The sequence below is a fragment of the Thunnus thynnus genome, chromosome 14, assembly GCF_963924715.1.
Source record: "Thunnus thynnus chromosome 14, fThuThy2.1, whole genome shotgun sequence".
Lineage (NCBI taxonomy): Eukaryota > Metazoa > Chordata > Actinopteri > Scombriformes > Scombridae > Thunnus > Thunnus thynnus.
In genome coordinates, this window is record NC_089530.1 from 2,302,165 (window position 1) to 2,315,282 (window position 13,118).

The window sequence follows — 13,118 nt, forward strand, 5'->3', positions numbered from 1 at the left end:
GTTGTCTGTGCAGCTGTTTCACTCACCGCAACAACAGGTGGGCTGAATGTGACCCTTGCATAGGCTACATTGTTTGCTGGCTAGGTTACAACAATCAATGGCACATTGCTTTTAGTAGCCTAAACACCAGTTCTATTAAAGAGGATGCATGTCAAAGTAGTGATGTGCGAGTCATGAACTAATCTTTCAAAATGAACGACTCTTGTTACTCACTAAGGAGTGACAAGTCCTCGTCTCCACTAACTCGTTCACTGACTTTCCCCTCCTACCTGCTAGCTAGCTACTGCAAACTGTGAAGATGAGGTGAGACAACATATGACTATTGTGCAACTCTTATATTAACTGCATTTGTGGAGATGTATCATGTAAATTACTGTATTAACCAGATCTTTGAGAAAAGCAACCACTTTGGCACCTGTTTCAACTCAGTACTCGCTCTCACTGCCCTGAGCTGAAGGTCTGACTGCACAAATCACTCACTCACTCACTGGTTCCATGCCACAGTCAGTAACCAGCCACAACTTTTAATTTATCCTTTAGTAGTTTACTACTACTCCATTCTGATTGATCAATCATGAAATTCAACAGTGAGTAATTTCTGATCAGCAGACTGTGTTGCTATGGATGCCATTCTGATCATAGGCTACTGTAGATGGGATTGACTGCTGCTCACATCTTTTAAGCAGTATGATGGACTTTTTTTTTTTTTAAATGGAAACAATAAAATCATTTTAAATCAATACAATTATTTCAATTTATTTTTATTACTAATATTTAGTATAAAAGAATTGATTTGTATCATGAACAGCCATGTATTTAGTGCAGTGTTTAGTAACATTAATCTAACAGACGTTTTTTTAGTGGAAACAACACAATCATTTTAAATTTATATTTTGTATAAATGTATTTATTTCTTCAATGGCACAGTTGAAGCAATTAAATTATTTAAGGCGAACACTACAGCATCAAATCAGCCTATTACTTCAAGTATTAAACCATGAACACCTCTATTCAAATTACCAACATTCTCCAAGAGAAAGAGTTCATGAGATTTATTTATTCGTATTAGTCAGGGCCTGAGTTGTAGGCAGTCATCAGTAGACGAGAGTTCCTTCACTGGTGTGGGATTCCCCAGACTCGGGCTGACTGACTCAGTGACTCAAAAATACAACTCAAAGGATTTTTTTTTAGCACCCTATGTCTACCAGACAGGAAAAGGCCGTTTATAGCATATGCTGAAATCCGTTACATTGTATATGCTAGGATATAGGATATATATATAGGATAGGATATATATAGCTACTGACACTCACCTTTCAGTGTGAAAAATAGAGCAAACTCTTACAATTGTCTGCAAATTTTGCATCGTCCTGGGAACATAATCTCATGTTAACCCTCTTGGCTGCCCCCATTCTCACTTCTCTGACCTAACTGGTACCAGTCAAGTTATGGGTAAAATTAAACTGAGCTGAAACAGCTGGCTGTAGAGATGCAGAGACAGACACACTACCTTTGTGACAAATACAATAAAAATACAGTAGAGAATTGTTCCTTTGGCATCCTCTTACCCTGAGCGATGAAGTTCTTCTCAAACTTCTGTAGGAACTCAAGGTAGAGCAAATCATCAGATGTGAGGGCCTCTTCTCCCACCACAGCCTTCATAGCCTGGACGTCCTTTCCAATGGCATAACAGGCATACTGGAGAGGAGGACGGACATGAATATTAATAATGATGAAAAAGGTGACAAACATCTGTATGTTGTCGTTCTCCTCTCAAGCTTTTAGTAATTTATAGATCTGAAGATTTTGTGATTATTGAGGCCAAGAATGCTTGATTTTGCTGCGGCTTTTCTCAAAAACTGCGATACAATTGTATGTGCAAATGTTTTATTTGCTCAGTAAAACTGCAGAAATTTGGAAAAATTGCAAGCAAAGGAAAATAATGCTTTTTTTAAAAAAAAAACTACACCCAATTGAGAATCACTTCTTTTGATAAAAAGCATACTGCATATCACAGAAACAACTATATTTCAGTGGTCATTTTTAAATTTATTTTCTGAACATGAGAACCATGGGCTCAAAGTTATATAAAAAAGAAAATAATGTACTTGAGTTCCATTTTAAAACCTTTATTAAATAAACTTTCACCAAACTTTTTTGTTGGTACGTGAGATCTTCCACCTGAATGCAGCTGAATCTTTGCTGAATGCTGCGATGATGTAAGTTGCCATGACATGAAAGGCAACAATTTGTCCAAATCACAAGCCATCTGTTGATTTGGCCATTTCATGTGTAAAAGTTGTGGTAAAAGCTCTCGCTAATATTGTGGAGATTTCCTAAATTTGCATTAATTATGGCAATTGCAAAATCACAATTTCCTGGAGGGACTGATTATTTAGGTAAGATGTGTTACCAGCTGATTGGAGACATCAGCGTGGTCCTTCCTGGTCATCCCCTCACCGATGGCGGACTTCATCAGACGGGACAGAGAGGGCAACACGTTGATGGGTGGGTAGATCTGAAAACAAGTACAGGATTGTCTGGTTACATATATTATCAATACAAACGTTACTCAACTTTTAAAACAGTTTTTGTTGATTCAAATATCAAGGCTGACATGAACAGTGTCATTACAGTCACAGTTTGTTTCCTTTGGTGTTAGATTAATCACTTCAAGTATGATGTGAAAAAATTAACAGCATGTGGCATATTGAATCAAAGCTAACATGGAACATCTTCAACCAAGTGCCAGTACCAGCCCTTTGCCCCAAGTTTGATGAATGTTGTTTTAAAGTAATGGCTTTTAAAAAGAACTGATCAATACCTGTCTGTTGTGTAGCTGTCTGTCAACGTAGACCTGACCTTCTGTGATATATCCAGTCAGATCAGGAATTGGATGGGTGATGTCTGTTGGAGACAAAAGGATTTACATGTAATCACAACATATCTAATAGTCTTGTATTTGTTATGTTAAATTGATAAAAACACCACTGAGTTAACTTTCCGTGTTGTACAATGATATACAGTCCAGACAGTAAGTATTTAGACAGTTGCACATGTTTTGTTCTTCAGGCTCCGAGCTTCAACACATTCAATTTGAAATAAAGTAATGGATACTACATTAAGGTGCCAAGTCCAAGCTTTAATTTGAGTAGATTTACATCAATATAGAAAGAATTGTGTGACCATGCAAGTGAAGAAGATAATATATCAAAGGTAGTTGGTTTGCCAATTTTTAACAGTTGGGTTCATTCTAAAAAGAGCAGGTGAAGAAAAGAAAACTAGAAAATGTCAAATGAGCTGGTGGACCGAGGGGCACAAGTCTTGTGGATGGGCAGAAAATAATGTGTATGGTGAAGAAAAAGCCCTTCATGACTGCACAGCAAGTCATAAATGCTCCAGGATGTAGGCAGACATGTTTCCTTGTGAATGATCAAGAGTGATGAAGACTTGATGGCCATAACCTCAGAGGATTCAACACAAGATGCAAACCCCTGGTGAGCCTCAAAAACAGAAAGGAAGGTTGCAGTTCACAAAAACATACAAAAAGAAAGGGGTAGAGATCTGGAAGTTCTATGGACTGATGAAACAAAAATCTACCTCCATCAAAATGACAGATGCCACACAGTGCCAGACTTGGCACTTTAATGTAGTATCTATTACTTTATTTCAAATTGAATGAATTGAATACTTTATTTCAAACAGAGCCTAAGAACAAAAAATGTGTAACTGTCCAAATATTTACTGTCTTGACTGCATAGAATACCTTGTTGAGTTCACATTCTGAGTCAAAGATATTTACAAGAATTGTAATGTAAATTCTACTGATTTACAGCAATGCCACGCACAGGACAGAAATAGACAGAATTTCTGTTAGCTTCCCAGTTTAAAGACCTTTACTCTATCTAAATCAAGAGCCCGAGAGCCCTTGGGAACACCAGCAGTGTTTAGTAAAAGCCAACACAATCACCTCCCTGTGATGCTGTAATGGGGGACTACTGTTCAACTAGATAGGAGTAGGCTCTTCATACGTGTTGCTATGGTAACTGCAGGCATCAAAAATGTCTCCCCAGTCCATTTCTGTCCATTTCAGATGCCTACTCCAGTAATTCAAACAATGACTTGCTAAGAGATTTAAGCATTTTAAAAAATGAAAATAGAAAAATTATAATCTTCATGACCACACTGATACACAGGTGTGAGGCCCAAGAAGGAAAAAAACTATTAGAACTGCTTTAAAATGCAAAAAATACATGGGTTCATAACTCTTATCTACAATCTACATAATTCATGTCCTCTACAAGGAAGACAGTTGAGATGTCATTCTGGTCCAAAGCTTTTAATTTAGAACTGCTGCTCTCACCGTCGTTGGGCATGGTGAGAATGGGGATCTGGGTGATGGAGCCATTTCTGCCCTCCACTCGGCCAGCACGCTCGTAGATGGTAGCCAGATCAGTGTACATGTAGCCAGGGAAGCCTCGACGGCCGGGCACCTCCTCTCTAGCAGCAGACACCTAAATGGAAAAGAGTGGGTGGTGAGTGGGTTGGTGACATGACAGCGGTAAAAAAAAAAAATCGCAGAGACACAAGGCTAACATGTCATTTTATAACTGTGTCCATTTGAATACCATTCAAAAAACGTCATTTTAAAGCTGCATTCATGGATTTGTTTTGACCACTTGGGGGCAGCAGTATAAGCTGAAAACAGTGACATATTATAAACCTATGAAGCTTTTATGGCTAACATATTAACAAACTATTGTCCATTTACACATCCAGTAGCTCTGTCATGGTCTCAACTGACTCCTGTACTGTAAAATATCTGGTTCTTTAGCTGCTAGGTGTTGAGCTTCTCTTCTCTGTCTCTCTCTCATCAGCTAGTTGCCAACTATCTGATGACAAAGTGAACATGACAAAGTGCCGAATTTATCTTAGGTAAGGCTTATCTTACGAGCTTATAACTTGAATGCTACTTTGAGGGTGGTGTCTTTTTTTTTTTTTTTTTTTTAGACGTTCAAAACCAAAAATACCAAAATTGTAAGTAATTACTTAAAAAGTGCGTTTGTTTGTTCTAATGACAACTTCTTGCGTTCCCATGCTTGTCTAACTTTCTTGGTACGTAATGTTACCTCAATCTGATGTTACATTTTCCCTTAGCTAACTGTGACTAGCTCTAGATCTACTGGTGACTGACTTGACTTTTTAGTCTCAGTCTTTTAGCATTAATGTTAAGTAAATATGCCACTGTTATAACTGCAACCTGCATACATGCTGTGCTAACATGGATAGCTTGCCAGTATGTAGTACGCTACATTCATGGCCGGATTAACGTCCTGTGGGGCCCCAGGGCAAAAGTTTGTTGTTGGGCCCCTATTGACCCCTACCATACATGGTAGTATACTAGAGCTGAAATGATTGATTGGCAACAATTTTGATATATTGATTAATCAAATCAAATCAATCAATCAATCAATCAATCAAATGTGACTACTTGCAAATATTCCCAGTTTTCCATGATAGTAAACTCAACATCTTTGGCTTTTTGACAAAACTTGTTAACTTGGGCTTCAGGTGATGATGATTTGATAATTAATACTTCTTTCTGACATTTTATACGCTGCACAATCAATCAATAATTAAAAACTGATTTTTTTCCTGCTGCAATAAGGACTCTGAATTCTGCCTTTTAATCTCAAACTCCTGCATCTTGCATTGGGCTATATACAACTCTTCATTGTCTGTGAATGTTGTGATTGTTATTTATTGTGTAAATATGTCTGCTATGTTGTGTGGTCGACACTGTGTTCTTTTCCATCTCTACTGAAAACAAATTCCATCAACTTCAGTCATGTGGCCAGTAAAGTGAAGTGAAGTGAAAGATGACAATTGTCAGACCTATGGATAATGAAAATAACTGTCAGCATTCCTATGATGGAATAGTATGACCTTGTCCTCAGCTTTTTGTGTGGAATTGATAAAACGCAACTTAATAACAAGTAAGCACAATATAAACTCTTACAATTGAAGTCATAAGACTAGATTTTGACCCGTAGTCCCTCTTCAAGACCAGGGCCACAGGATGGAGGACCTTTTGCACTTCAGTGGTGCAAATTTTCAATTAATCAAATTATGTAGGCCCAAATGATATGGAGCAAACCTGGGCTTTTGGGGTCACTGGCCCGCTTTGCCCGGTTGGTAATCCAGCCTTGGCGACAGTACATAAGGGAGGTAAGACTTAACGAAGGACTCGCCTTTAACATTCATTGTGATCCATTGTTTATTAAAAAATTTTGATTAATGCAGTTTTGTGTCTTGATATTTCCCAACAAATTTTGAGCTAAAGTGGTTGTAATTACAGTCCAATTGAAACCAAAGAAATAAATACATCATTTATTTATCTTAGGTAAGACTAATATTACTATGGTTTTTTTGCTTTACTCATCCTAGTAAACAAAGAAAAAAATCTACTTAAAGCGTTTACTATTGGAGAGTCAAGTGATGATAACTCTTTCAGTATTTCAGAAGAGGCAAACAGCTGGTTGGAAATGTTTCCTTTCTGTTTTCGGGCCCTCTACAAAAATGACCAAAAGTAAATCCTTGTTCTCAAAGTCAAGTGAATTCAGAGCAAGAGGGAAAGAAAATGTATCCTATTCATCCTTGGATTCAAAGGTTGATGGGCTGACTAAACACTTGTGAACTGTAGATTCAATGCAGAACTCAACCTTCACACGTGTGAATAGGAACAGAAGTTAAATATTAATGTCCTCCTGGCTCTTTGTACGTGCTGAAATACCCATCAAGCTGCCTGAGTCTTAGTCGACTATTGGTGCAGAGTACATGGGCCAAGGTTATGGACAGCCAATGCAAGAATGGAAAACACACACGCACCATTTAAAAACCTACATTGTGCTGCCAGCATATTGAGAAAGCAACTGTACAACATAAAAGGATTAGTACAGAGACACAAAAGAGTGAGTCAAGAGGGCCTGACTCCTCATGATGAAGAGAAAGGGGCAGTGGGTGGGGGAGGCAGCATTTCCTTTTAAAGCCAAACATTTAATAATGAAGTTAAGGTATTTCCTACATGAATGAAGGACACATTATCCTCCCTTTTAGCAAGGAGTGCAAGACTTTAGTGAGTCTATCAGCATCGTGCTAACACTGCAGAGAATTTACATTGGTGTGTATGTTGACACGCTCAGGTTTGGTGCTTCAACTGCTGCTGGATTGTTCAGAAACCATTCTGTGTATCCTACTGAAAATAACACTGAAGGTACTGGACATGTGTTCATTGTACAATATTTTAAAATAACAGTAACAGGCAGATATACCTACAGCACTAACTTCATACAGTACATATTCATACGGTAGAAAGTTTGATACAATGTGCAATTATAATACCTTAAAGGATACTGTAAGTCTAGTGATATTCTACAATTTCTTTGTCAACAAATGATTTAAAAAGCCCAAAACCAACAATGAATTGATCTACTAACAAGTATTGTGTGTGTATCAACGTCTAATGTATCTCTAGTCACAAAAGAAAAGTCAGAAAGTATTGGAAGACATTTGACAGAACAATCCCAACTCAAGGTCCAACTATGTGTTTTCTTTCTGGACCTTTCAACCATAAACACACAGTTTTCATAAAGTGGATAGCACTTTCTCAGTTGTCATGGAAAATAATATGTTGGGATGCTGTTTGAAGCTCGGCAGCACTCTTCAGACTTACGTAGAAGTTAGGCATCAACATTCACTCCTGACCTTGGAAACTCCACCTACAAGCTTTTTCCTGAACTTTTACTTGTATCAATCATCACCTCAATTAGGGCCACCACTAACTATTATTATCAATATCAATTAATCTGCTGATTATTTTTTTGATTAATCAATTAATCATTTTGTCCATAAAATGTCATAAAATAATGATAGATGCCTGTTATAATCTCCCAGAGTCAAAAGTTATTTCTTAAGTTGTCATGTATGACAACGCAAAGCATTACATCATCAAACAAAAACTGGCTGAAACCAGCGAGTATTTGGCATTTTTGCTTAAAAAAAAACACAAAGAAAAACGATTATTTGATTATCAAAATAGTTGTTGATAAGTTTTCCTGTCAGTCGACTAATCGTCGCAGCTCTAACATTAATGAGCATCAGATGAAGAGATGGACTAATATATTGTTGGTTTTGGCTTTTTAATAATACTTCAGAATCACTAAAAGTGATTACAAATACAATCAAATGTCAAAGTGAGAAGTCCTAACAGCTCAAACTGAAAGACTGTGTTTCTGTATGTCAGAGTAGTTCCAATAGGAAAAAAAACAAAAACACATGATGCTACATTTTCAACTAAATGCCTTAAATGGATGAAAAACAAATGGTTTTCTAGTGAGCTGTATATTCTTGTGGCTCATACTGAGAACACATTCACACACACAGGTTTTGTCACCTCTACATGACTGAACAGCTGAGATCATGTCTGACTGTATTTTTTGTTTGATGTTGTTTTATATGTGTTGTACAGTATTGTTTTTTCCTGCCCAGGGACTGCAGATGTAAATTAGCTACATAGCTAACTCTGGCCCGACAGTTGTATTGTGCATGGCCCCTGTTAAATAAACTGATAAACTAAACTTAGTGACACAGAGGGCCTAGGTTTTTAGTTTCCAGCGGGGCTACATTAACTAGTATATTCAGAAACAGAACAACAGGGCTTACACATGCAGCCAAGAACCTGGAAGAATTTGCCAGTTGGAGCATTTAAACATTACATATGTCAGGAAGATGAGTTAGTGTTACCTCTCTCAGAGCCTCAGCGTAGGAGCTCATGTCAGTCAGGATGACTAGGACATGTTTCTCACACTGGTAGGCCAGGTACTCTGCTGTGGTCAGCGCCAGGCGAGGGGTGATGATACGCTCAATGCTGATTGGTCACAAAAAGAAACAAGTTACTCTACCGTACACTTATGAACTTAAGGTCTGATATTAGCTCCTCGTTATTTGCAGCTCAGGCAAAACAGTTTTATTTACATTAGTGAATGTGAAACCAGTTCGCATAAATTCTGTGTATAAAAACATCATTCAGAATCTATAATTAAGCAAAACAGAAAACTAGGAACAGCCAACATCGCGTCTGACTAAATCTTACGTGGGGTCGTTGGCCAGGTTCAGGAAAAGGCAGACGTTGTCCATGGAGCCATTTTCCTCAAAATCAGACTTGAAGAAGCGAGCAGTTTCCATGTTGACCTGACAGACAAATGATACAAGTTAATGTCACTAAGGCACCTTGATCTACTTTGAACCATTCTGACAAAAGCAAAACATAAAAAGTATCCCAGGCCAGAGTGATACGAAAGAACTCAAACTGAGACCAAGTATATTAATTAACAACCTTTTTTGTCCATGACGAAGATGAGACTTTGACTAGTTGTTACAATTTATGAAAAATAATACAAATGTTTCTTGTTGTTTTTTTTAAAAGACCAAAATGGTGACTACATCTCTACATAATGTCATTGACAAAAAGAGTAAACTAAAGTGGAACTTGAAAAACTTGAACAGAATCTCTACAGCCTCTAACATTTGGACACACTATTGGAAAGAGTGAGTTAGTATACTTTAATGCTGGCAGTCCTGCAGCTATTAACTAGCTTTTAATTTCGTTACTACTCATAATCTTAAATTATTTTAGAACTTGATCATTTGGGTCCCTGAAACAAGACTTGAAATGTTCATCCAGCGTGCTTTGCTTAGTTTTATTCAGGAGGCCAAATACAGCTTTTTGAAGAAAGAAAATAAACCCCACTGTTATCAGGTTTTTAACATCTTCATGGTTTTCATTGTCTTTAGATTTTGTTGCCCTTGTTTCTTTTTAAATGGTTAGTAAAACTTTTCATTTATCTTCTAGTATTTCCTGCTCTGGTATTTGAGCTGCAACAAGAGAGTAGGTTAGTTAATCAATGGCAAGTTCATCAGCAATACTAGAAATACTAGAAAACAACTTGAAGGATTTGATGCTTTTCTTCATCATACATGGACTGCTTGTCATACAAAAAGACATTTGAAGAAGTCACCTTGTGCTCTGGGAAAATTATATCTGACTTTTTATAAAGAAAATGATAACTTTATTAAATCGAAAAAATAATCAGTAGATAAATTGATAATGAAACGAATCGTAAGTTGCAGCCCTAGTTGGCATCATCTCATAATGCTAATTTGCATGTTTCATGTCTTAATATATGAGTTAAATGCTGACTAAAAAAAGAAAAAAAGGATAAAGCTGACTAAATCCAGTGTGACTAAAACTCAAACATGGACTTTTCATTTCAGGACTAAGACTAAATGTAAAAAAAGGACCTTTCAGGAGTCATTGAATAAGACCTCTGCAATGCTGCACAAAATATACTCAAGTCTTACACTCTGGGTAAACAAAAGCTTTCTGGATCTTCTATCTTTCTTGAACTTTTTTCACCATTAAACTGATGCATTGCTGTCCCTAAGAGTACGCTGTCTTTGGATTTGTCCTTTTAAAAAATGCATTTCCATGTGTTGACTTGTATAAATCCCTCTTAACACTGCTTGGCAAACTCTCCTGCAAAACTGACCAAAATGGGATGTGATTTGGTGAAGGAGTGGAGGAGGGAAGGATTAGCATTTAGCAAGTGAAGCAAATGTGTGTGTGTGTGTGTGTGTGTGTGTGTGTGTGTGTGCGTGCGAGTGTTTGGCAGAGGTCAACCTGTCACAATCGGGGCATTACAGCAGACAGGAGGAGCGGCTGAGGAGAGAGAGAATTTGATACTGCAGGGCTGACAGTGTTAAGGGTCTGTTGAATTAGTAATCTGTCTACATGGCAGGAGGATATGCTCAGAGGTGCAGAAGTAACAAGAGGGACTTAAAGGTTAAATCACCTGGTGAATAAAAGACAGAAAGCAGGGCGGGAGAGAGGGGACAGGGTGTCACATCAGGGTTAAGAGGGGGATTAGCATCACAGATGTGAGGGGGGGAAAACAGAGGTTTGAACATGTGCGTGCTGAATGCTGCAGTCTGCCTGCTTACCCCCATGGCAGCAAATACAATGGCAAAGTTCTCAGCACTGTAGTCCATCACATCCTTGGATTTCTGCACCAGGCCGGCCTGCCGACAGATCTGGGCAGCAATCTGAGAGAAAGAAAAGACACAGGAAGGTTTAAAGAAGGGTCTCAGACTCAAAACCTCATACTGCTCTGCCTGCTGCTTGAGAATGTACTCCTGCAAAATGGCAGCTTTCTCCTTGTAGATGAAACAGGAAGCAGTCACATTAAACTTCAGGGGAAAAAAAATAACAAGTAGTCCACCTCTATTGAAACCTTCTGTTCTCCAGATCAACCTTTCTTTTAGGTTCAAAACTAAACATTTTGTTGTCATGTGTTGTGTGTGCAGCAAAACAGTACTGTTGCTCTTAGAGCTGCAACAATTAGTCGATCGAAAGGAAATTAATCACTAAGTATTTTAATAATAAATTAATTTTTTCAGTCATTTTCCAAGCAAAAATGCCAAACATTCTTTGATTCTAGATTCTTAAGTGATGATTTTTAAATTGAATTTCTGAGGGTTAGTAAGACAAAACAAGCTAATTAAAGATATTGTGGGCTCTGAGAAACAATTATTTAACATTTTATTTAACTAAACAATTAATCAAGAATATAATCAGCAGATTGATCAATAATAAATAATAATTGTTAATTGCAGCCCTAGTTGGTTCCTGCTCAGGTGTTTATTTTGACAAGATGTGCAATTAAGTGTAGCTTTTTAAAAATATGAAAAAGTTTCTTTTTTATCTAATATTATACCGATGCTTGAAAATTAAATGATTATTCTGAAATAAAGAAAAATCAAAATGGGGAATAAAAAAGAAAAAAATGAAAATTAATTAGCCTGCTGGATTCAATAATTGATTCTGAGCATATGAGGGACCTTATGAAATTGCTTTGTGGGGCTGGATTTGTCCCTCAGGCCAGTAGTTTGATACCACTTGTTTAGAAAAATCAATGTCAGGGTGTGTATAAATATATGTACACATAAAACCTTGTAACATAAAAACAACCAATTTTGCTCACTGAAACAAATACATAAAGCCGAGAGGACAGTCTCCGTGAATTTGTGGACTGAAAGAGGAATTTCACGCTTATCACTTAATGTAATGGCCAGTGTGTTCATCTGGCCTGACCTCTCCATGCACCCTGAGACGAGGCACCTGGCCCATAGAGGAAACCGCCACATGAATGACCTCTGTGACATGTGCTTAATGAAACAGCAAGCCAAGTTTTCACACCATCCCAATGGCACGACAAGTGGGTCATCACTGAGCGAACTGCACATGCCGTGTTTGTTTGGCTGATTCTACTGTGGGACCCTTTTGATCATGCATTTTCAAAGTGCAGATGGGATTGAGGATGACAGTTGTATTTATGCTCATAATACAATAACTGACTGAAGAAACTGATGCTATGACAGCTTAGTTATTTTTCACTTAATACCGATTAAAGTTAGGTTCAGTCATTGCGAGACAGGATTTTTTTCTTCCACAAATGGATGTCAGCAAGGAACGAGCAGTCAAAGTTATTTGTGCACTGATTTGCAGCAAAAAAACAAGGAAGAAAAAGAAAAGAATATGGGTGAGAGAATGGATTGGGATACGTAGGTCTGTTGCGGGTGTTACGACTCCTCCCCCAGGTTTCCCCTCACACTGTGTCTTGCGCTCTCATTGGCTGTAGCTCATCACCGCCCTCACTGCCAGTTACAACACTTTTCACACTACAAGTCTAGATATTTAGCTTGCTTGATATCTTTCGGGCGCCTGCGATGCATCGAAGAGTCACTCAGATTGCGTCTTTGAACAGTTCACACATAGCGATTGAGTGCCAATTTGTGAGCACCGAGTGAACACTGATTTGCCTCTGATCTGGGGCTTTTGTCTCCGAAAACTGTCAGCAAGTGGAAAATCAGGGCTACAGTCGTATAGTGTGAACTTGGCATTAGCTGCTAAATGGTCAATCATGATCAGTGGCTAGTTGTTAACTATGTTTGCTTGAAAACAGGTGCCTGATCCTGCAGGAATCGAGGTTAATGTGAGGTTG

At 37.9% G+C, this 13,118-nt stretch overlaps 1 protein-coding gene across 1 annotated transcript in view; it reads right to left on the minus strand.

The window, feature by feature from the left end:
* Nucleotides 1-13,118, minus strand: part of atp6v1ba (ATPase, H+ transporting, lysosomal, V1 subunit B, member a) — a 47,078-nt gene that overhangs the window by 4,556 nt on the left and 29,404 nt on the right. Inside the window, exons 7-13 of the mRNA XM_067609306.1 lie at nucleotides 11,059-11,160; nucleotides 9,152-9,249; nucleotides 8,803-8,926; nucleotides 4,364-4,514; nucleotides 2,825-2,907; nucleotides 2,414-2,518; nucleotides 1,569-1,698 (exon numbers count right to left, since the gene is read on the minus strand). Coding sequence (XP_067465407.1) covers nucleotides 1,569-1,698; nucleotides 2,414-2,518; nucleotides 2,825-2,907; nucleotides 4,364-4,514; nucleotides 8,803-8,926; nucleotides 9,152-9,249; nucleotides 11,059-11,160 — 793 coding nt within the window. The remainder of the gene's footprint in view (nucleotides 1-1,568; nucleotides 1,699-2,413; nucleotides 2,519-2,824; nucleotides 2,908-4,363; nucleotides 4,515-8,802; nucleotides 8,927-9,151; nucleotides 9,250-11,058; nucleotides 11,161-13,118) is intronic.